Genomic DNA, 24,679 nt, shown 5'->3' on the forward strand with positions numbered 1-24,679 from the left:
ACAAGACAGCCAAATGAGTGGCTGTTGGAAGTCCCACCTATTGGAGCTCATTGAAGAAACTCTCTGCCCTGCAGGGTCCATCTGTTCACTGGGCACCCAGGCCTGTTTAGGCCTCCCCGAAGGTGGTGGAGGGCAAATGTACTGGGTGGCTTCAGGAGGGGGACCGGGAGGCTGAAATACCAACACGACACTGTGTTAGCAAAAATGTGTCACTCTTATCATGCAATTTAAGGAACTTGGTCCATCGCTTACTGTTTTTTGCAACGTGATTACAGAGGCCAGTCATCACAATAGCTTGGAAACATGTTTAAAATATAAATCTTCTGTAATGTTGTGTTCAAAGGGTTGTGACGCAGGGCTCAAAATGGAAAACAAGCTCTGTCTAGACAGTCCTCTGTTTATTAGTATAATGTATACAATAACGCCTGGTCACATTTAACTTAGGTGTATGTTTTCATTTTAAGTATTTGGCTGAAACTTTCAACCAGAGCAAATGAAACACAAAGAATGCTCGTTTGTGAGACACACGAAAGACTTAATTACTCTCCAGATCCCCTTTTTTTCATTGTGGAAGTGCTATATTGTTCATTGTGGCCTTTGATGTGGACCTCACCATCAACACATTGAGGCCAGCCATGACAGCAGCTGCACCCCATCATTTAGCCAAAACTAGCTACCATGATGAACAGCACTGAGCACGCTCCAAAGAAAAGATCCAACCAGAGGTAAATGAAGAAAAAAAAACAGAACGACAGTCCACCAGCATGAAAAATGACATCTACTGGTGCTGAGCAACCTTCGGGCCTACAGAAAATAATCTTGTTTTTCAAGGGAATAAATTTGAAGATCAACCATGCAGAGTGAGGTGAACCCTGGAGGGGTGATAACCAAGATGAGAAAGGGATAGGACAAAGAAAAAACTCCTCTGGTGACAATACAGAGGGACTGGTAAATCTCACAGGCCGCTGAGCGTTACCAGCCCACCGGGTTCTGTAAGTTGTATAGACTGTCCCAGGATGGTTGCTTTACCTTGTCAGAAAATGTCTGCTGGGATGCAGAGTCCCATCTGGGAGGTGTGTCCTCAGAGAGCGTCAATGTCCAGTCTTTCTCCAGCTCTGCCTTTTTGAAAAGAAACTAATTGATACATTTATATCTATATTTCATACTTGATAAATTTACATTTATATTTAGATTATATACTTGATTATATTTATATGATGTATTTGATACATTTATATTTATTGACAGGAAAAAGGCAAGAACAACATGGACAAGTGTCTTCAGAGCTGAACATGCATGTGTATTTCATCAGGAAGTGAGTTTTATAGTGTGAAGAATAGGTTATAATTATTCTGATGGATTTGTGTGTGTGTGTGTGTATGAATTTCACATGTAAATGTTTCCATGTACCTACATTATGCAGATTTGCACATGTGCAAGTTTGTCAGCATATGAACAGACAAAGGACACCTATTTATGCCAGTTAATGCATCTTTGTGTTGGAACTTTGGACCCATGAACACGAGGAACACGTGAACTTGTGTACATACCTCATCAAAGACAAATTCATCCACGTCCACCACCTCAAAGGTGTCCTCCTCCCCGGTGTTGGGGCATGTGACAGCCGCAAGAGCAGATGCTAGCCTCCTCCTCAAAGTAAAGCCCCTCCAGAATGCCTGGAGGTACCCAAAAAACAAATGGTACAAATCTCTCCATGAATCACAGAACAAGCGTAAATATTGTGTGTTATCCCATTAGGGAGATAAAATATGTTAACCTCTCTTTTAATTGCTGAGTGTTCTGCTGTCTGAACTCTGTGTGACTTCGGGCTGCTCCAAGACAAATGAAGTTCCAGTGTGCCTCTAAATCCTCCAATTCCCAGTGGGGGTGGGGGGGGGCACACTTCACTACAAGTGGAGCTGAAGATGAATCCTAGAACTCTTCCTACCACACTTCTTTGGAATCTGATAAATCACTTTTTGCCTTCCACGCACACACATCTCCTGTCCCAATCACCCGTACCGCCACCCTCTTCTCTACCTCAAAGAGCCCTCGAGGACTCATCAAACACTTTTTGTGTTGAAAAGAGATTTGAGAGATGAAGAGTTAAATAGCATGTTCTTCAGAACAGCAGCTTGGACCTCTGTAGGAAGAGGAGAGGAAGACTTCACATATGAGGCTTGAAGATGGACGTTCAGGGAGGAAAAAAGACTGTCGAGCCCTCAACTCAGTTGTCACGTTCTGGGTACATGTGGCCTTTATTTTACGATGGATATCTGAGGAGTCCACAAGGAAACATGAGTAGTAAGTACTGGACAATGAAAACTGAGTCAAAATTATAATTTCACAAATGATTTCCTGGAGGTTTAAATTGTTGTGGTTAACCTGAGCCCACGGAAAGATAAGTTAAAAAGATGAAGATAACGGGAGGCCACAGAGGTTGGACTGTCAATGGGACATAACAAGAAAACACAGACCATTGCTTCAGGCCATCTCGCTGGTGGAAGATGTTACAAAAGTCTGAAAAAAGGCGATGTGCAAAAAATTTCATTTAATAATTGAAACCAGTTGATCAGAGTTGATGTCTATCTTTAAATCTAAAGATATTTTTACACCAGGGTCATATTTTCTCATCCTTGGGATCTAAATAATTAATAGGGAGAACAGCTTCTGGAAGTGGTTGAATATTGAGTGAGGAAACCTTAACTGTCAACCATGAAATGAGAAAAGTATCTGTGTTTTTGCCACTGACAAAATCAGATTGTTATTCTAAGCATCTGACAACATTCTGGAAAGGACAGAGACAAGAGATAGACATGTTTAACCTGGAAGAGAAGTCTCACTGAGGGACAAGTCTTGTTCTAAACTGTCACAGGACATGAGTTGTTGCAGGAAGAGCAACAGCATAAACGTGACAGAGCGTTACCGAGAGTCGTTCAGGAGAAAGTGGAGCACAGAAAGAGGAGCTTGGTTTTATCTAAAAGTTTTTTTTTTAAAAAGGTTTTCCCATTGCCAGTAGATGAGTTGACTTTCTGTTTTCCTGCTGCATCACGTTTGCTGTCACCACTGCACCAGGAAAACAGGGTAAACAGTGTTTCAGTCTTTACTGTTCAAAGGTTTTTGTTCCAGTCTGCTTTTCACTCTCTCTGCACAGATGTGTGGCCAAGATGCCAAAAAGTTGCAGATGCTAAAAGCATCAAAGCGTCACACCAGCAGCGGGCCGTCAACTACTGCATTCACCTGTGCTCTGTATTCCCATCAATGCTGACAGAAGCTGAGGTGATGTTTACCCGCGTCCTCTGCAGGGTCAGCTGACCCAGGACTGAATGCCAGGCAAACCCTTTGCCATTGCAGACAGAAGTCAAGTGTTATTTGGTGTAAGCAGGTATTTTGGCCAGTGGAGCAGGGGCTACAGACCACCTTTAGGGGACAGGGATATGATGAATTTGTGGCTAATTGAATGAACTCACCATCTTACACTGCATAACAAAATACTTACCATAAAACACTTCAAAAGCTAAGCCTGTCAACAACAAAACAAGCAAAACTTATGTACTTTGATGCAGACAACTGCCCTGTGCAGCCAACACATGGGAGCAGGATGTACTACACTTCCTCAGTATTAAAGCGAGTCCTATCGCTTTGGTCCCAAATGATTATTTAGACACAGACATGAGAAAATAGGACACAGGTTTGGAAACAATTGTCTTACCTGGATGACAGTTGCTGCTTGATCTAAGCGTTTCTGCTGGTATTCCCTCCACTGCTGCTGAATTACAACTGCTGCTGTTGCGCTGCACCAAATTAAATGCAGAAACACACACAGACACATGCGCACACGCACACACGCACACATGCATGTGAGGGATATGTATGATGCCATACCACATTCATATTTCAAGATTCATTTCTGAGCAGGTTTCTGAAAAGCAGGACTCTGGAAAAGTTTAAGCCCATCATAAGCTACCCTTCATATATCACAGACTTATCGTCCTCCCAAAGATAGCGCAGCGCTAATGAGATCTAACATGTTGTGCTATGAATCACCAAGAGGGGGCTTCAATTATGACAAATATCCTGCAGCAGAAACTCAGAAAATGGAGCTGCTATGAAGAATTATGAGGAGAAAAAAAGAGCATTTTCTTAAACCCTGCAGAGAGAAGTTGTGTGCCATGAAGAGTTCTGATGTTACGTTCAATCTATGGACAGTACTTTAACACAATGCTGACTCAGATAGAATATTTGTTGGATTACTTCTTGAGGTCTAGGTCTTGACAGTTGGACCCAGGCAGTATTTTAAGATTGGCAGAAGTCGTTGTTCTCTGTGCTGCCAGGGAATGAAAGCTGTCAGCTTTGCAAACTGTTGACATCTCTGGCCCTGCTGTGACAGTGCCTAATGTGCCATACTGGCTCTCTGTCACCGGCTTCTCCAAAGTCCAGTCGCTGCATCTGATATTGTCGCTGTTTGAAATGACTGGTGAAGCTTTTCCAGTAAACTCTATTTCTGGGTGCTTCACGAGTGTTCCAGTGCTGCTGCTGTCCTCCTCAAGTGTTTTCTCAGATGTTGTTTGGCCTGCGGCTCTTTGCTCATCAGCGGCAGTGATGTCACCGTATTCATGGGCAAATCTCTGGTCCTCAGCCAGCTGCAGAGCCTTGCTGAAGTGTCGGCAGGAGATTTGGACAGCATCCAATGAGAGGGAGGCATTGCTGTGAATATACACAAACGCGTGCACACACACACACACACACACACACACACAAACACACGTGTTATCACGTGTTCTCTTCAGCGTGTTTACATAGACTTACATTCATTTCCTTTAGGCTTACCCCTAGTCAATACCTGCCTAGCCTGAACCACTCACACAAAAACAGCGATCTCAAGCTACTTATGAATGCAAAAACGTCTCTTCGACTCAATGCCCTCATCGACCAGTCATCGTTCATTGTGCCCTGAGGAAGTGCAGTGGCAGGTTTGAGGGTCTGGGTTCTAGGGTGTGAGGAGCTGATCTGAAATGACAGACTGAGATGAAACATTGGCATCACACAACCCATGACCCGGCCCCTCTTCCACATACAGCACAGCTCAGTGAGTCAGAATGACAGACATCGTCTGGGTGGCTGACATTTGTGCTGTCACATGCCATCCAGTGACACTGCAATGTACATGTGGCACTACATGTTGTTTAGCGTCTAACCGTGAGTGGGTGCCCCATTCAATATCTGAATGGCTTACAGGCACCGTGGTAAAAAAACAAACAAACAAAAAACCCTCTTATTATCAGCATATTTTTTGCTGCTAGCTTTGCATGAATATTATTCTAAAAGGTTCAGTGTTACTCCAAACTTACCTCAAAAATAGTTTCTATCATCCTAAACAATTTCATCAAAAACAATACTCAACTTTTTTCTCCTGCAAACAGACAAACAAAAAGTCAGTACCGCTGATCAGGGTACATCTAGCAGAGGTAATAAATACGATGGAAAACAATGCAAGGCCAGCAAAGTGCCAAATGTCCCATGGTGCATCTTGGAGAATACTCTAGTTCGAAAGCAGATAAGCTTAATTAAGCATAAATGATTGTGAGAAATGAAACCACCCAAAGACAAATATCTGATCTGGCTGAAATTCCAGTTCTTGACCAGTTCCTGTGAGAGGGGGTAAGGTGAGTGTGTACATGTGTGTGATTTGCCTGCTTTGTTCTGTGTGTGTCCTAATACCATATAATGTCTCTTTCATTGAGGGGATAAAGGACTACAAAGCCACCTCAATGGAAACTTAATGAATCTATTAGCAACACAGCTCTGCTGCCCCGTCCTCTCCCCTGAGGGCCCAGAGACCCTTCAGTGCCCAGCCGGTCTGGAGAGCCAGTAGCCTCAGGTGCTGCAGCTACTTCGACACAAAGACCTGGCTCTTCCTGCACAGTGGGACAAGAGAGAGGAGTCTGGAGATCCAAAAGGATTATGACCCCCAATGGCCTCCTTTTACCTGCTGGTTCACTCCAGGGTCACAGTGAATATATAAGACCTGTATACCAAAGAATGTTCAAGCTTCAAAACAAAGCCTAAGTAACAGCTACAAGACTCATATTGACTTTCTAGCAAGTCTCTGTTTGTATTCCTGTGAAATTTACTGTGGTTACTTTTAATTTTATAGTGTGTGATATACAGCACAGTGTATGCTATCCTTTGTTTAGTAAGAGAAAAAATAACAACTGGCAGTGAATATGGATGACGCAAAAAGACGGAAGTGGTTTGCACAAGGTAAATGTGAATTATTAGTTATCAAGAGAAAGCCTGTGAAGGAAGCTCTCTTTAACCTAAGATGCTCAACAGGGCGAAAGATTTTTGGGGGCATTTGTTTGTCAGCAGGATTACACAAAAACTACAGGGCAAATTTTCAGCAAACTTAGTGCAGGTGTGCTGCTTGGGCTTCGGAGGAATCATTTTGTATTGGGCAACAGGGATATAAATCAGATTCATCACCTGAGGTAAAATTGCCCGGTCACTGCCAAGTAAAAAGGTAGTTTTGTACGTCGGTGAAAGCTGCAGAAAAGTTAATACATCAATCAAATAATCAGCGATCCAACAGCATCAATACGATGTCAACACCTCATAGTACACCGTCATCTTTACAACACACTTTTATTTTGAAATCTCCATGTCACATCTAACTTTCATCATTTCCGCCCAAGCCCAGCTCCTTCAGCAATAAAACTGTCAAAATGGTTTTCCAGCTGCTTTCTGAGAGTTAACATGAATGAAACAGATTGTGTTAAATGGGCGTCTGATACTGTCTCACACTGCCCACAGGCATCTGAGCCTTATAGGGTTGATATTGCATTGTGGCAGACTTTGTAATATTGGCGATATCGTTGTTGGCTGTATATCAAATCATTGAACAAAGAATCTACATATTAATTTATAGTAATTAAACTGGTGATTCACACCTCCAATAAGCTGCACACTGTATGTCCTGATGGTGGCGGTCAGGTGCTTTAAAAACAACCAAACAACAGATGTTTTTGAAAGATTTCCCTGTGAGAATTTTACTGCACACACTGGTATACTTGGGTCTCAACATTTAGCCTCCCTAACATAATTTATTAAGTCTATGGATTGCAACATAGTCTAAAATGGAAATTCACTTCAGAGAACATTAAATATGTATTCTGCCCCACTGTGTGAAGCCTCTAGCCTGTCTTTTCAAATACGGTTGCACTCCTTGCTGGTGAGCAATGTAGCAGTGAGAACACATCCGGACCACATCACCGGGAGGAATGTTACCGAAAGGATTAAAAAGGACGCTCATATAGGATCACGTTAGGACACAGACTTGTCTTTTCTGCTGAGATTCAGGTACTTCTATGAGGAGCAAGCATCTTAAATCCTGCATCCTTTACAGAAATGTTGTGAAACCATACCCCTGTAAACCCCATGGTTTCCAGCCTTACAATCTCCAGTGGACTGACGTGTGGCACTCTTCTCACCTCCTCAAAACCCCGGACTGACACAAGGTCAGGCCAGGGGTTAAATGGCTGTGCTGGTCCTTGCAAAGACCACAGAACGGCTCATTGTCCAGAGGCTGGGGTGCGGGGGGAGAGGGCACACAGTGAGGGGTGAAGCAAAGAGAGCACCATGCTACCCCCAAGCCATAGGGAGTCCTCGGTGTGACCCGTACGGGTAGCCACCGCCACGTTTCATCTTTTGTGTTGTATAATTTGGAAGGGTCATGAAGATAAGCAAAAGTTGACCAGTGTTTTAAGTGTTGGTGGTCCATCTTGCATAGGAGTATGGATGTGAGGGGAGGCCGGTGACATCGAAGGACTTGTGAAAATAGATGGACGTTGTCTTTAGACTCACTACACCCTATGTATCAGACATAACAAGAGGATAGCTGACATTCCTGGCTGCGGCACGTCTGACAGCCAGGCATAAGATAAAAAGGGTAATATAACCTTTTCTACTTTTTGTTTAGTGTTTGGTTTTGTTTTGGTTTTCCAGGTAAAGCGTCTTCCCGTAAGATCGCTTCAGGGAGTCGCCTCTTGCCTTCATTTCTCTGCTCTTTTCTTTATATCTAATATCAATTACATGTGCAGTTTGTACTAAGAAGCACCACCTAGTGAGTTTTGCTCTGGTAAGCAGAATGAGAGATTTTGTGTTATGCAATTACATGAGAAGAAATAAAAGCAAAAGAGGGCCTTTGGAAAACATTGGAACACAATGTATGGTAGATTTTATACCCATTTGACCAATTAGGACACATTGAATGAAAACAGGTCTGCGTAAATAAACCTGAGCTGAGCGTTCTCCTCCTGCCCTGCTTTCCACGGACCATATCGAGGCGCTCCAGACACTTAACTTCTCCAACACGAACAAGGCCAGTATGCTATCCTATAAATCAACAATGCATGCTGTTTACTAAATTGTAAATTCTGGTGTCAAACACCCCGTTACCAAAGCTCTCTGACAACTGGTAACTAGTAAAACCTGATTTAGCCCCGCAGAGCAGTGACCGTGCGTCGAGCGGTTCATCATTCAACATGTACCTGAGCTCATCACTGTGCTGCTGCTGTAAATCACGCGTCTGCTGGAGTTGCACCTGGCAGAAGGTCAGGAAGCTGCCTGAGGCGAAGCTGACCTGCTGCTGAACAGCAGAGGGTGACAGAAAGAAGTCCGTGGCTTCGCCATCAGTGGTCCTCAGACTGGAAACCACCCGCTGTAGAGTGGACCTGAAAGTGAAAGCAAACTGGGTTAAAGGCCATGTTATACTGAAGGGCTGGGCAATACATCCATATTCTATTGATACTGTAATACGACACTCGATACAGGCTTCGATTTTGGTTGTCTGCATGTTGTGATACAGCCTAAATGCTGTCCTTTCCTGGTTTTAAAGGCTGCATTATATAATGTCATTATAGACGGATGACTGATTATCTATTAAAGATCTCATTGTATCAATATTTTGTGAACTAACTGATCGTCATTCCTACATCAATTCCACATGAAGGTACTTTGTGTTAAATATCATATCTAGTTTTTTCTATATCACCAAGCTCTATTCAAATATCCTATTTTTTTTTAGTTTCTTTGATATCATCTCACTAAAAACATGTGCGTTTCCCTCAATTTAAACCATTAATCATTTATCCAAAGGAATTAAAATACAGCCATCAGTAATGTTTTACAAATTATACAAATTTTTATTCTACAATATCAACTTCAAGTTCTAAGTTTTTATCTTTTCCAACAGAGAGGACATGAACATGTGTTAGCCAGAGAGCGAAGCTCCATCGGAGTTTGGCCCAAGGCCTTTGCCAGGGACATTTTACCTTTTGAGTTCACAGGCTTGGCAGGTCATTAGAGGAGGTAATTAACTTCAAGCTGATCGCTCAATCAACATTACAACTGATCAGTCTACTTTCTTGTCAACTATGTGGTAGAAAGCTGGACAGCACAACTGCTACAAAGTTGTACAAATACTGCAGAAGTAGAAACAATTCTAGACTTTGAGCAGATGTTTGAAACCAGCTTCTCAGACATATGTTTTACATGCTGAGTCCACCATCCTTTGTCCTCAGAACAAACCAGACTTATCAGTTAACAGAAATAAAACAGCATTCCAAAATGTAGTTATGCAGCCACTTTGGACAACCACCTCTAACAAATCGTGTATTTTAAGTCGTATCAGCCTTCAAACTGGAGGGGAGCCCTGAGTGAGTCTGGGGGAGAGCTGCCTGAGGCAAAGGATGTCCAAGCAGAGGAATCCCAACTATCTGCCAGAGAAACAGACTCAAGAGCATCCACCAGTGGAGCTCTGCCCAAATGTGGTTTGTTCAGTGGGAAAATGTGGAGCTGGAAACTCTACGGGACACTAGGGAACGGCAATAATAAAACCAGTAAAAAAACAAGCCCTCAGGCTACAAAGTTGACTTTTTTAAAACATTATGGACAACTTGGTTTTTCAAAATTGATTCCCAGAGCACCATATGCTCTTAAATCCTGTCCATTATGTCACCAGAGAGGATAAGACATGAGACGAGGGGGACCCTCAAATGGATTCCTGAAGGGAGCTTTTGGTGAGTATTTGAGTCTTTTGATTCTCCTTAAATTTACACTCTTTGAAGACAGATGACCAAATTTTAACTCTAATGTATCAAGGGAAATTCATATTTTCAACACAGCTCATTTTTAATTTCTTATTGAACGCAGTGAAAAGAGTTAAGTGGAACAGATGATTGAAGGATTCTCTCCATGTTTCAGGCGGTACGATATTTTGGAGACTTTCCTCCAAAAACAAAAACAAAACAAACAAAACAAAAACCCGCTGGGATAGGTCGTGAATGCAAAGAGCACCACTGAAATGTATCTGTGACAGCTGCCACCTAGCAGCCGTGGTAATGATGGCCAGAGGAAATAAGGAAATCAGATAACATCACCTGTGTTCAATCTCTGCTGCCAGCAGCGAGTGGAGACCTCTGTTGACATTGCAGTGGGAGATGGCTGATCATTTTCAAATTTTCAGCCCAAAGTAAAAAAGTGTTTTAAAAAAAACACAGCCATCCTCTATCCTCAACAAGAGTTGTTATGTTAATGCAAACCACCATGTTTTTCTCACCCTAACAGAGAGTTTTGTTCTTGAATTGAACCAACCGGTGTTTGAACATCGCATATTATTTTCCACATTGATCTGTAAAGGGCTCACAGAAGAATTGTGGTGATGGGTCAAACAGGAAACTTCCTCATGTACGGCCATTTGGGTTAGAGGACTTGTTCTGATATTCGGGGTGCTTTGGATAATTGTAAAGGGTTCAAAAATGCATGATTTTATACTATAAGCAGATAGCACAAGTTTTACCAACCCTATCGTCGTCCTGAAAATGAAAAAAGCCATGAATTCAGTGGACAGGATCCGTGTACTGTCAGAGGGATACGGTTTTGATGTGGCCCGCTTGGTTTCTCCAACACAGATTGGGATTCAGTTCCAACCCTACGGGTATGTTTTCTGGCTGGCTGTCTTCAAATGTAGCTCCAAAACTAAATAAATAGGACCTTTTGGTCGTTACATGAGCTCATTGAGGTGAGGAGTGTAATTCGATTCAGCAATGGATGCCACTTAGACACACTAGAAAGACTTAAGAACAAAATAAGTAGATGCCATGAGCCGTTGATGGTTACAATGGATGACTCTCATAAAATAATTTGGAGAAACTATTTGTACTTTTTCATAAAAAAAGGGATCTTACAATAATATGAGCGAGTCTATAATCTACTCATGATAGGAAACCGTTCCTCTGATGGAGTTTTACCTTTAAAAAGGTAAATTTAAAGGTTCTATGAAATGAAAAATACACGATCCCTGTTTTATCTTGTGTCCCTGTGTTCGCTGTTGATTTATCTCTTGATTAAGGACAAACATATTTTAAAAAATGATACCAAAATCCTTGTCATTTCTCTTCCTGCAAAATAAAAATTCAAATATGTGATCACTCATCCTGCACTCGGGCGAGTACTTATTTTTTCATCCCATGAAAATACTTGCCTTGATTGTTACACCCCTCCCCCATCTGTCGCATGATGCACCGCAGGACCAAGATACTTTTCCACATACAACAGATTTACAGTACTTTGTGAAGCAGCTATTGTTTATGGTCAAGTTAGCGGAGGGCTAACTGGAAGTAGCTGGCTCTGCCGAAGCGCCGTGACTCCGTACTCTTGTGGCTGTAAAATGGTTGTAAATTTTTTTGAGCATCACACAACCCCTGCAACCTGAAACGCTTCCTTTGGCCCATTTAGTTCAATAGTATTCGTAAAGACTGAAGCTGCTCAGGATTAAATTATTTATCCACATTTGATAGCAGAGAGTAAACTAGAGGAGATGGCCCTGGTCAAGTCTCTGGTGTGCGTGCTTCATCGTGTGGGGGCATGATGCATGTTCACCGCCGCTGTCTAAGATAAACCCCAATCAGTATCTGCTACCTAAGCTCCTCCTTGGCTTCATGATTTGACTGGAAATATGGAAATATGTGGAAACAAATGGCCCCATAAGCTCCATTTTAGAAGGTTTTAAACTGAAACTTGTGTTGCAAAAGAGTGGAACCGAGACATTTTAAACAAAGCACAGCTACTTTGAGCTATTTCTACTTTGACTTCACATGGACTTGAACATGAATCTTTCCTAAATTTACATAAATTTCATCCTCCTGTCAGAGGGAAACCCTACTTTTAGCTCACATTCCTTCATTTGTGTCCTCCTTCTTTAGCCTGCATGAGCACAAGCCCATATTTCATTTAGTGAAGACTTCCTCCAATAATCAGACTCTTAAGGTGGCCCTGATTAATCGGGCTCAGTGTTTTCTTCGTCCACCTCCCCTGGATATGGGGGCTGCCGACAGGGAGTGTAATTCTTAGCGCTTGCCTGTTGGTGCCTTAATTTAGCTGGTGTTATCTCTGGCTCAGGATGAAAGGGCCAGGGCATGAGTGTGGAAATACACCAGGTTAATTCCACTGTTGGCACTGGAGGTTAAGTAAAGTTCAGTGAAATATTATGGTTCAGTTTCGGCTTAAGAAAGGAAAATATTAATATGTAACCATGTTTTTGAGGGGGTGGTGCAGGTTTGGGGGGGGGGGGGGTTATGAAGCAGAAAAACAGCACAACACAATAAATTTTACACAACATTATAGTGAGGAACTATAAGTACGATAATTGTGCCTGACGGCTAAGTTGGAACCGTCAGCTTCCGCCATCCGACTGTGTGTGTTAATGGACGAATGGTCATTTTAATGCTCTTGGAGTGCTGCTAAGATTGAGATGTGCAATGTTAAACCCATTCACCAGGACTGAAACTACTGGAAAGCAGCACACAAGGCTTATATGTTTATTTGAAAGGGAAAAGTTATTGTCCAAACATGACAAATGTAATTACAACAGTTTAAATGTTATTTGATAAAATAATCATCTAAAACTGAGCCATTAATGGATTTTTTGGCAGGACAGTGAGGTGTAGTTTTGGATATTTAATAAGTGGGTGTGAGTAATTTTGCAAACCTGCAACAACTGTCATTGATATTCAGGAAACGCCAGAAGAAGCACAAAGAATATGTGTTCATCACATATTTTATATATAAACTCACTGTAACTGTCCTAACATGAGGAAAATATTCAAGCACGATAACTGAAAGAGCAAATTGACGCTGAGAAAATAATAGATTTTTCTGTTGTGTCAATATTTTCAAAATTATAAGCACTAAGTGCGACAGACACACACACACACACACACACGTCGGTGGCGGGTCGCAGTAATCTAATAGCAGACACAGATCACAGTGCTAATCCTGGGAAGCAGAAAGGAAGGCCTGTGTTCTGCTGGAATGTTTAAACTACCAGAGCCAATAGAATGATTTTGTGATAGCGGGATACTTGCTGTTCCCTGGTTTGCTCCTTTGAAAAACAGGTGAAATTTCAGAGCAAAGGAATTCGATTAAGAATGACGACAATTTGTAAACGAGCCTTGGCTTAAGTTGCAGGAACTGCTGAGGAAAATCTGCTGTAAAGAACCTGGACACAAGCAAGCAGATGCGTATGAATTATAAAACCAAACATATGGAGATTTTGGGAACTGCAGCCCAACATCACTTTACCTCCAGCCACTCTCCCGCTGAAGAGGATTCCCCTGGAGGTGGACCTCTAGCAGGGACTGACATCCCTCCAGGCTGTCACACACGTTCTTCAAATCTGAAAGAGAAAACAAATTCTCCTTGTTAACCTGTATTTTTCAGCCGGTTGCTCTGGCGAGATCAGCTGGAATACACAAATAAAGGCTCGAAAAAATGTAGCAGCATTTTAGAAGAAAAATGGAATTGTAAATGTTTACACATCCAATTATTTTTGGTGTGTGTAAATCTGTAATGGCATGTTGGAAGGCGAAACCAATCTGTGGCCTGGGACGGTGAGAACGGTGAGTAATTTGAATTGAAAAATCTTGAGCTAAAACTTCAATGTAAGTTTAACAAGCGAGCTGTGAGGTCAATAAAAAATCAACAGAACAACACAGATTTCGAATATGTTTAAGTAGCACGTATACGAGAAGCTGGGATGGCTTCCTGACAATGAAAGGAGATTCATATTTCACGTGTTTGTTACTTTATAACGAGACATTTTACCTGAGAGGCAGTTTAATCGAAGGTCAAGTTTGGAGAGGGACAGAAAGTCAGACATAGGGGGCAGCTGGGTAACTCTAGAAAACACAGAAAAACCCAGTAAACCTGTTGAAAAGTATTTAAGTAAGTATTTACAAAAGCCACTCTCCAGACACTGTTAAGTACAGGTGTATGCACATTTTCAAATATTTCAATTTGCATGGGTCACGTGACTCAAACAATCAAATCTTTATATCATAGAAAAAAAAGGAAATATCTGCATGTGTTTAAGATCATGAATCCTACAAAGAGAGCTATCAAACAGGACTGCAGGAATGTACCTGTTTTGCGCCACAGTGAGAGTTTGCATGAGGGGAAGCCAGCAGGCGCTGAGACCTTGCAGGGAGGACACGCTGTTGTCATCCAGATGCAGCTCTCTGAGGAGGACATGGTTGTGCAGACGTGGCGGCTGATGGACAAACAGGGTGAAGGTGTCAGTAAACACTTGTCCATCTAAGAGGACAGAATAACGTCACAGTCCTGCTGCTGCTGGTCCAGCGGTGCCTGAATGAGCCCGTGTCAGTTGTTTCAGTTCAACTGTGTTCACAGGCATCAGGGAAGCAGCGCAGGGACCTCTGGGAATACTGAACATGTACTTATGATCTCTCAAACTAATTTTGCACGTACATTTTTATTTCTCTTGAGGCTGCCAAATCAGTATGTTTTCCTCCAAAGAAAAGGGGCATATTAGCTTCTACAGCTGGTGTTCTCCTAAACGTGCTGAATAGAGAGAATCCTCATTAAACACATCCAGGTATCGAGCACAGTTGTATCTTCGTTCTGTAGCTTCTCTCAAATTGACAAATTCAAGAATACACTCTCATTCTCAGTCCAATGTCTCTGGGGCTTACAGGTTCATCTTTGGTTGTCTGGCCAATTTGTGCTGTTGAATAATAGAAACCGTGTTCTGTACATTTTGAGGGATAATGGAGCACGACATATAACGAGGACAGATGTCATGTAAAAAGTTTTCCATTATTTTTTAAATAAGATATTCAATGTTTGCTTGTATTCTGTTTGTGATTTCATTTCTTTTGGGAATTTTGTTGAACTTGAAGCAGCATTTCTTTCAGTTAAAGCAGCAACGTCACAGGGCAATTTGAAGCTAAATGAACTGCATAAAAATCTGTCAAGACAACTAGAATCTGTTCAGTGGGAAAATATGAGCCCCCAAACTCAGGAATTCTTCTCCTCAGGAGTTATTGGATTTAAACAAATTAGTTTTATACATTTATAAAACTATATATATATATGTGTGTGTGTGTGTGTGTGTGTGTGTGTGTGTGTGTGTGTGTGTGTATATATGTATACATATACATATATATGTGTATATACATACATACATACATACATACATATACATATATGTATATATTAATTTATTTATTTGTTGTCTTTTGAGATTATGTAGTTGAAAGAATGACATCAATACCAGATGCCTATAATATTCATTTTTCTGTAGAATTCTGGCTCACTTCACGTGTGACTACAAGCCTGATAAAGGTTTGACATCTGCATCTTGATTAAAAACAAATAAATGTCAGATAATGTTCTCATTTTCACACAGAAAAGTTTTCCCACCACAAGCTGAAAACAGAATAATGTAGGCCTAATTCAATAAGGCATGTTTTGTTCCAAGCCTTACACCGCGTCAAACATCCAAACTAGTTTCTTCATAGTTCTCTCAAAATAGCAACACTGTGGAGCAACACCCCATCAAGAGCTTGCTGTGATTAGCTGAGGACGTCTGTACCTCTGTGAGGCAGTTGGCTGTCAGGTCCAGGGAGTGGAGCAGCACGTTGTTCTCTAGACCCTCCACGCTTGCCAGGTGGTTGTGTGAGCAGTCCAGGTGGAGGAGAGTGTACACGTCCCTCAGCCCCTTGGTGCTGATCAGTTGGTTGTGACCCACTGACAATCTCTGCAGTCTCCTAACAGACTCCAGACCAGCTGCAGTTACATTGAAAAACAGATCAGAATAAGTTGGGACATAAAGAGTAAACAATGCATGAGCATAATCAAAAACCCTCCTGTACTTTTAATTTTTTAATTCCATTTTATGGAAGCCCACTTCCACGAGCAAAAACAAACAAACAAACAAACAAACAAACAGCTATAATTTGAGGATTAAAAGTCAAACTTGAATCATGAGATGATTAATTGAAGACAAAGATTAAACCCACCTGCTGTGATTAGGAATATTGTTTTGTGAGTCAACACTGTACGAGAAGATAAAGATTATAGAAAGATAAAAAAAGAAGCCTTTATAATAAAAATATTTTCATGATAAATTCAAATGATTTGATAAAATGATAAATGTGATATTTAGAAATGTATCTTTTTTTATCGCTCTCAAATTTTGACTTTTAAATCTCGTAATTACAATTTACCTTTGGAATGTCTTTACAATCAAACTCAATTTTGGTCTTTTTGGCTGTCCTCTACTGGCACAAATGGGCCTCCGCACATTTTAGGGTTGATGACAAAAAAGTCTCAGAAGCACAGCAGTTAAATGTACAGTTGAGTGTGTTCAACACTTGTCCTGGATATTCCTGCAGGAATCAAGTCTCAAGGCTCAGCCTGAGTTCAGATCACAACTGAATTCATGTTGGACGAGTGCAGTGCAGGGCCCATAAGAGGAGAGATACTGCCCTCTTGTGGAGCATTGTAGGCTTGCACAGAGTCCTTTAAAGCAATCGACAAAATATCTCCTTCTGCTACAAGGAATCCATTTTCGCGCAGCATATATTGTTTAAACTATGTTTAATCTAGTCTGGCCTGCAGTAGCTTGAGGAATCTTACCAATGCGGGTGACGGAGTTATGTGAGAAGTCGAGAACATCCAGATTCTCAGCACCACTCAAACCATGGATGGACGTCAACTTGTTGTGGCTCAGTCGAAGAACTTTTAAGCTCGTCATATTTTTACAGTCCACAAATGAGATGTTATTTTCCTTTGACAAATTACAAAAAGATCTTGAGACATGCCACACTTCTTAACTCTACATAAAATTACACAGTATGTCCAAATAACTGGGACCTTTACTATTCATAGTATGAAAAGTTAAACAGAGTCATTGCATTATCTTCCTAATCGGGTAATAGCTCAGTATTGGCTGAATATTCACCTGTACGTCAACGTAGCAGAGCTCTGTTAGCTTATTGATGCTTTCCAGAGCTCTGAGCCCACAGCGTCTGAGGGTGAGGGACTGAAGCTGAGGACACTGAGCGAGAGTGGATAAACTACAAGCAGGCAAGTCCTCCAGAGCCACTACAGTCACCTGGAAGAGAGAGGGGGGGTTTGAGGATGTTGTGAATAAATTCCTTGACAAGGTGTTTTGTCATTTGTAGAAATCTCACCTCTTGCAGCGCTGACCAGCCCGAGGCCTGGAGTACAGTGTTTGGGCAGAGCGGTGGAGGTCTGCTGGCCTCAGCAGACCTTCTCAAAACTTGTCCATTTCGCACAGAACCTTTGTGCCTTCTCCTGTTGAGGAGGGAGAGTTTGGACCAAGAGATGCAGTCCTTCATCCAGGATAATCTCTTCTGCTCCGTGTGATCGGGAAGGTGGAGGAGCAAAGAACTGGAGTAACAGGAGGGACCTGGATCTTCTCGGGTCCAGGTCTGGCCATGTTGTTGTACAGTTTCGGCGCTGATGGGACTGATTGTGGACACTCTGTGTGGAGGACGAGGACTTGAGGAGGACAAGGTGCTGTCTTCTGAGTGTGAGGCCAGGTCTTCTTCACTCATGTCAGTATATTTTTTGGTGTTATTTTCTCTATTCTCCTGCAAGTTGTTCCCTTTTACCTCCTTTTCTTTGTCCTGGACTATAATCCGTTTGCTGTTCTCCTCAACTTTGAGTCTTCTTTCTTCTGTTTCTCTGTTTCCTTCTTCCCCTTCAATCAGCCTCTCTTCCATCTCCATCGTTTGCTGCTTCTTCTCTCCAAATGTGGGAGTTGCCATCTTTCTGTTGAGAGCTTCTTTGAGCTTTATTCCCCCCTCTGTTTTTCTGGAATCGTCTCCCTCACTCTGTCTCTTTGTCTCTTCCTGCTGCTGGCCCCCCCCTTCTATTTTTTCCCTTTCATCTGTCTTTCTCTCGTCCTCTTCATTAAGTCTTCCTTCCTCCTCCGTTTGTCTTACCTCCCTCATCCTGTTTAAATTTTTCTCTCCTCTCCTCTCTTCATCCCTCTTTTCTTCCTTAGTCATCTCAAGTGTCACACGTTCATATTCTTTTTCAAAACCCTTTCTCATCTCTTCCTCTTTCCACATCTCCACCAGCATCTCACTCTCCTCAACCTGCTTGATCACTTTCACCTCTTCCTCTTTTTTTATGTTTTCTTCTTCTCTCTTTTGTCTCCAATGTTTCTCCTTCAGATTCCTTTCCTCTTCCATTTTCACTCTTTTCTCTTCCTCAAGTTCCTTCCTTGCCTCCTCCTTTTGTCTCTTCTCCTCTTCCTCCCTCATGTCACTCTCCAGCTTTTTTCCCTGCTCTATGTTGCTTCTCTCCTCTTCCATTTTCACTCTTTTCTCTTCCTCAAGTTCCTTCCTTGCCTCCTCCTTTTGTCTCTTCTCCTCTTCCTCCCTCATTCCTCTCATGTCACTCTCCAGCTTTTTTCCCTGCTCTATGTTGCTTCTCTCCTCTTCCATTTTCACTCTTTTCTCTTCCTCAAGTTCCTTCCTTGCCTCCTCCTTTTGTCTCTTCTCCTCTTCCTCCCTCATTCCTCTCATTTCACTCTCCAGCTTTTTTTCCTGATCAATCTTGCTCCTCTCCTCTTCCATTATCTTTTCTTCCACCTCTTTTGTCTTCTTTTCCACTTCCTCCTTTTTCCTCTCCTGCTCTTCTTTCCATCTTTTCCTCTCCTCTTCCTTGAGTCTCATCTCTTGTAATTTTCTTGTCACCTCTTCCTCCAGGCGCTTCTTCTCTGCCCATTTCTTACTTCTTTCCTCTTCCAATTTCCTTCTGTTTTCCTCTTCCCTCTTTCTCCTTTCTCTCTCTTCTTCCTTTCTCTTCTTCTCTTCCAAAATTCTTTTCTGCTCCTCTTCCCTCATCTCCCTCTCTTCCTCCACACGCCTTTTTAAGTTCCAGATTAGCTCCTGTTGTTAAGATGGACACATCAGTTTCAAAAATTCACACAATTTACAACTCACAACTTTCTGGCCTACAGAGGAAAACGGACCCATAACCAGTGAATGTAGATCAGAATCATTCAGTGTAAAATCGCTGACCCTCTGTTGTCTCTCTGAGCTGAAATCATGAATTCAGGCAATTATTAGCTTTTCTTGGAAGTTGCTGATCTTAACTATTAACTCAGAGGGGCCCCTTCAGATTGATCATACAGTGGAATTTAAAAAAAGAAAAACAAAGCATACCTGCTGAAGCTGAAACTCCTCCTCCAGTTTTTCTTGAGCCCTCTTTTCCATCAACTCAGCCTCCTTGTGATGCATCTAGAAAAAGTAAACATTGTAAAATTAGAAATGAATGCGTTTTGTCCTTTCCTCCGCCCACACTGTGCACGTGTCACAATGGCACAGATTTCTATGTACAACGTAGTCCTGCCCACAGGTACACAAACGCCTCTGAAACCACGACCTCCTTGGCAGAGGTAACAATCAAGACAAACTACCAAAAGTAACACCAGAGTGCAGAGTACTTCACCTTCTCCGCATCGGTGATCCTTCTCAGCTCCTCCTCAAAGTCAGTGTTTCTTGTGTTAAAGGCCGGATGCTTCTCAACCTCCGTACATTCATCATCCATAAACCCATCGGCTTCACCTGAGATACGCACAAAAAAGGTGTGGAGGCAAAAAAGCAACCTGATGCAAGCGATAGGTGAAAGAGTTTCTCGTTTCATTTGAGTGCATGCAGACAAAAGGCTGAAAAAATATAAAAAATTACTGATTTTTCTCCCCTGAATAACACAAACAATACTTGTGCAACTCGACCATGTTTGCCGTTTTAAGGAGGATCAGGGCAATATGTGAACTTTTTAACATCATACTGCATAACTAAGAAAGACCTAACATGGCATTAATCAGATTCAGGTAAAATCTTTTTGTTGTGTGTTTTCGTACAAATCCCATCTTTTAAGATGCAGGGGGTGGCAGGGTCCCTTGGGGAGCTCCAGACAGTTTTAGGGGAGACTCAGAGAATGAAGGTGTAAGAATATTAGTTATCAAAGATCATCAGGTGCAACAGCCTAAAGGTGATTTAGTTAACAGCTGTATGGTTAAGAGACACAATCTTGGAGGATTTCCACTGTTCTCCTGCTTTCAAATGTCAGATAAGAAAAAAATCTGGACTGACCTCATGCATTTGATGTCCTCTGAAGTTGTGTAAAACAGCAATTTCAGGCTAGCTTGTTAAACAGCTGACTGTCTATGGATACTGAGGTAAGGGGGGGGGGGGCACCTACTCCAAGCTTTTTCTAAGGGGAAACCCAACCTCTCAGACTCTGAAAATCCCTGACCTTTACTGAAATCAGCCACCAGGGGGCATTCGTGATCTGTGACGTTTGCTGAGCTACCATGGCATCCATCTTTATTGAAGCCTTTGGTTATAACCCACATATCCAGCTTTTTATTCACAAGTAAAAGACTGGAGAATGAAGTTTGTGATTAAGGCCAACCTTCAACATGTAAAGCTTTATCAGTGTCTCTGATTTGGATGTCTGACCTTCACTGTGCAGAGGTAAACACTAAAAGACTGCACATTCATCAGCTGAAGAGGGTAAGTTTCTCTGTACTTAACTCAGTTTAAGGTGTGTGCAGTTTGGTTAGAAAACGATCTCTAAATACACAGAGTTCCTTGTGTCCCTCTGGATTCAAGTCTGGGATCATTAGTACCCCTGTGGAGTGTCCACATCACTGCACCGAAACCTTTTCACTCCATTTTCATAATCACACACTGTACCTTGGCTGCTGTGATACACTGAGACATCGTGAGTGAGAAGTGTTTGGATCCGTGTGAGAAGGCGGGTGTCATTTGAGGTGTTGCTCTGGTCATTTTCTGCACCACACATAACCTGTGTCACAGAGAGGAGGCTTAGTTTGTGGGAGGTTTTTGTGTCACCAGGGATATGAGAATGATTTGTAACTGGAAAAAGCATTTGCTGCAGAACATAACTTGAATGCTGTGAGCTGAATGAAACCATTGAAGCATTGCTGAAAACGCCAGAAAAGTAGAAAAAAAATCTGAATATTACTTTTATATCCATCCAGCCAGCCATCCTTTTTCTTTACTGCTTATCTGTTAAGGGTTGCAGGGGGGCTAGAGCCTATCCCAGCTGGCATTGGCTGAGACGCAGGGTTCACCCTGTTCAGTACATATAATGTACACCTTTGTGTGTGTGTGTGTGTATACACATATATATGGTAAAAATTGTAATTATATGACGGAGATGGAAGAGAGCAGCAAAAAACATACAGAAGAATAACAAATTTAGGGATCAAGCAATTACTGGCTCTTTTGGTGTCATCGTGTCCTCGTCGACCTCAGCAGGTGAATCTTCTGTGGCCGCGTGCTCAGCGTAACATGACGAAGCTGAAGCTCTTTGTCTGCTGGATACTAAAAAATATCATGAAGGTACCAACCAATATTTGTCATTTATTTTAATCACAGAATCCTGAGTCAGTTCACACCCTTGTTCTTCATACAAAAGCAGGTAGGCTAGAAGAAACAATGTTGAATTGCTTGCTATCCATCCAGCTGTCATACCTTCAAGGTCCTCCAGCAACAGCTTCTCACATGCGGCTGCTCTGTTCTTGGAGGATTCAAAGTAGCTGAGCAGTGACAGGGGGATTTCCTCTAAAACCTAGTGTCAGAAAACCAGTAAGAAGTTTGATGAGCCTCAAAATCAAAATCCATATGGTGGAAAGTATGAGTATTTTTACCCAAGTACTGTATTGCACTGTACTCTGTCTTGGTATTTACTTGAGTATTTATATTTCAAGTTATTTCATACTTTAACTATATTTCAAATATTGTGTTTTTTACTCCACTACATGTACCTGAACCTATCTGTAACTAGATACTTTGAAGATAAATATTTTTCATTGAAAACATCGAAAAACCTGATGAGGACGATGTGCTTTCAGATGAGAAGCCTGACAACTTCAGGAGGACACAATCAGAGCAGCACTGATAAAACTTAAACAACACCTCTAGGGGTCGCTGTTTCACAGAATGCTGTCCTGAGCACTGCAACACACAAACATCGTGTAGGATTTTGAATAAAAAACTTTGACTATTTAAGTAAACTCAATGTCAAATTCTCTTTTCTGAAGCAGAATTTTAAATGGAGAGTTTTACTAGAGTACACTTTTTCTACTTTTATTGTACTACTACTTATTGTAAAGGAAGTGCTGAAGAATCCTAATTATGATCACTCAACGTTTCTAAATTCGACTGTACGTTTGTATTAATAAGTTTGGAGTACATTTATTCAACCTTCCATAAGTATGGTATGTCAGGTACATGACTTTCGCTTTCAGCTTTTTTTTTTAACTTTGTAGCTCTTGATGGTATAAAATATCACTGAATTCGTTGATCAGAAAACACGTAAACATGCTGACGCGCGCCACAGCCGCCGTGTGGAAGTTACAAGCTAATTAGCTGCTACCGTTAGCTCGCGTGACCATTACACCTGTCCAAAAAACAAAACAAAAAAGTTGACAAAATAAACAATTTATTTACATATTCAAGTCCCATGTGAGCCTCGTCTTAACTTACATCATATTCGTACAGTGAAAGGCCCTGTTGGTCTCCTTCAGTGTCTCTCTCATCGACATCGGTGGTGTTGGTGGCCCACCTTAGTGCTTCATACATGTCATTGGCATCCGTCATGGCTGTAGAGCTGAACGACCTCAGGTTTTAGATTCACTTACCATCTTTTATCGTCATAAACACAATTGAATACCTTCTTATTACATGCAAATAGCGATACTTGAGAGTTTTTTTTTCCAATTACATGCTGTTTAGAATGAAGAACAAGTAAAAAACAAAAGAGATCCTGTGCGTCTAAGTGAAATTTCCGTTGCCTTGGAAACGCTGTGAACAACGCGAAGGCGCCAGGGACACACTGTGCAAAAGGCGAATGGAGCCGTACTGCTCTGAGGAGAAGACACAGAAACGGTCACAATGTTGTAAAGAAGACAATTAATCTACAGTTTTGCTGAAATATTTTAGTAGAACTCAGTTTTCATGGAATCTATTGACAACAAAGTTCATACTTATGAGTGACATTTTGTTTCCTTGTTATCATTGACGTAAGCACCATATGTTACGATCAGTATTCAGTGAATTTTAATACATTGTTCTTTTTAAGGGGAATAGTATTTCTGTTTGAATTACATATGTCTTTGTTTTATTTTTTGGGCTTTTTATTTCAAATTTAAATCAAATGATCTTTCAGTTTACTGACTATACCAAACATTCCTTTCCTTCAAAACTCCAATCAGTCTTGGGAGATTATCACAAAGGTTTTAATACTTTCCACAATTAATGTGGCTAACCAGTGTAACACTTTTGCACAATAAGCTTTCCACACTTTTTTTTGGCAAAAAACTATTACTCCTCTGTCCAGTGACTGAAAGCAGCAGCAGCCTACTGACGGGTTGGTTATTTTCTAAATAAAATGTAGTGTCACGGACTTGTGTGGGCATTTTGGGCCAGCAGCTGAAGGGGGTCAGCGATCTTAGGACCTTGTAGGTTGAATCACAGACCCGGAGAACAAAAATATGTTGGACATGAACAATGCACACTTTTTCCATGGCATTTCAGATCACAAAGACTAGTTCCTCTCTCCCGCGGTGAAGGCTCAGCACTCGTGCACTATTCAGACTCTTTGAGGAGATTCCAGTGGCCCACACAGGTTTTCCCATCCACATTCCCGAGGGCTTTCTAAAAGGAACCCAGTCTCCTTCCTCAAAGTTTCAAAGAGGAACAGCATGTCTTCCATCCAAAAAAGTTTGCTCCAGAGACACACTGAGGCCTGTTCTCCATTCTCGTGATGTACCGGCAGGAAAACAAAACAACAGAATGGCGCCAGATCAGACTCACTTTTCTTCAAAGGACAAAAGTGAATTCCACAGCGACAATGGAAGGCACCGCATCTACGACATTTACAGTATGTGGCCTGCAAGGTCAACGTCATTTGGAACTTCACAGGTTCTGAACAGACCTGCTTTCATAAAGGTCACAGCGGGTCAAAGCACAACTTCAGTCCCGAGGCTGACGGGCAGAAACAGGACAGCCTGGTGCTCCCGCGTTGTTGGAGTCAAACTGCCTGTCCCTTATGTTTCACTGGGTCCTCTAAGATTCATTGACCAAGTTCAATTGCTCAAAAAGGCTCCATCAGCAACCCTTGTCTGCTCCAATTAGGGCCAAGCCCTTTGTCAGTGGGCAAGGTGTCTGTCACTTTTGTCCAAGTGCAGGGAATCCAGACAGCAGCCAGACAGCGCCAAGCTGCAGATTTACACAGCAGATTATGC

General features: G+C 41.8%; 1 protein-coding gene across 4 annotated transcripts in view; it reads right to left on the reverse strand.

Moving 5' to 3' along the window:
* Nucleotides 1-23,226, reverse strand: part of lrriq1 (leucine-rich repeats and IQ motif containing 1) — a 39,592-nt gene extending 16,366 nt beyond the window's left edge. For 2 of the 4 annotated variants that reach the window (XM_086209716.1, XM_086209717.1), the window contains exons 1-19: nt 22,920-23,226; nt 21,906-22,002; nt 21,649-21,755; nt 21,102-21,213; nt 19,849-19,964; nt 19,563-19,637; nt 17,556-19,286; nt 17,324-17,476; nt 16,999-17,149; nt 15,953-16,146; nt 14,481-14,608; nt 14,164-14,237; nt 13,642-13,735; nt 8,550-8,732; nt 4,255-4,707; nt 3,713-3,794; nt 1,551-1,676; nt 1,030-1,119; nt 38-171 (exon numbers count right to left, since the gene is read on the reverse strand). In XM_086209716.1, coding sequence (XP_086065842.1) covers nt 38-171; nt 1,030-1,119; nt 1,551-1,676; nt 3,713-3,794; nt 4,255-4,707; nt 8,550-8,732; nt 13,642-13,735; nt 14,164-14,237; nt 14,481-14,608; nt 15,953-16,146; nt 16,999-17,149; nt 17,324-17,476; nt 17,556-19,286; nt 19,563-19,637; nt 19,849-19,964; nt 21,102-21,213; nt 21,649-21,755; nt 21,906-22,002; nt 22,920-23,033 — 4,214 coding nt within the window. In that variant the 5' untranslated portion in view covers nt 23,034-23,226. Of the gene's footprint in view, nt 1-37; nt 172-1,029; nt 1,120-1,550; nt 1,677-2,311; nt 3,421-3,712; nt 3,795-4,254; nt 4,708-8,549; nt 8,733-13,641; nt 13,736-14,163; nt 14,238-14,480; nt 14,609-15,952; nt 16,147-16,998; nt 17,150-17,323; nt 17,477-17,555; nt 19,287-19,562; nt 19,638-19,848; nt 19,965-21,101; nt 21,214-21,648; nt 21,756-21,905; nt 22,003-22,261; nt 22,389-22,919 lie in introns of those variants that run through there. The other 2 variants (XM_086209718.1, XM_086209719.1) reach the window with 2 other exon arrangements.
* Between the last annotated feature and the right edge of the window lie 1,453 nt (nt 23,227-24,679).

The sequence above is a fragment of the Aulostomus chinensis genome, chromosome 7, assembly GCF_037954235.1.
Source record: "Aulostomus chinensis isolate RoL2024-O1b breed Wild chromosome 7, RoL_Achi_v1.0, whole genome shotgun sequence".
Classification (NCBI taxonomy): domain Eukaryota; kingdom Metazoa; phylum Chordata; class Actinopteri; order Syngnathiformes; family Aulostomidae; genus Aulostomus; species Aulostomus chinensis.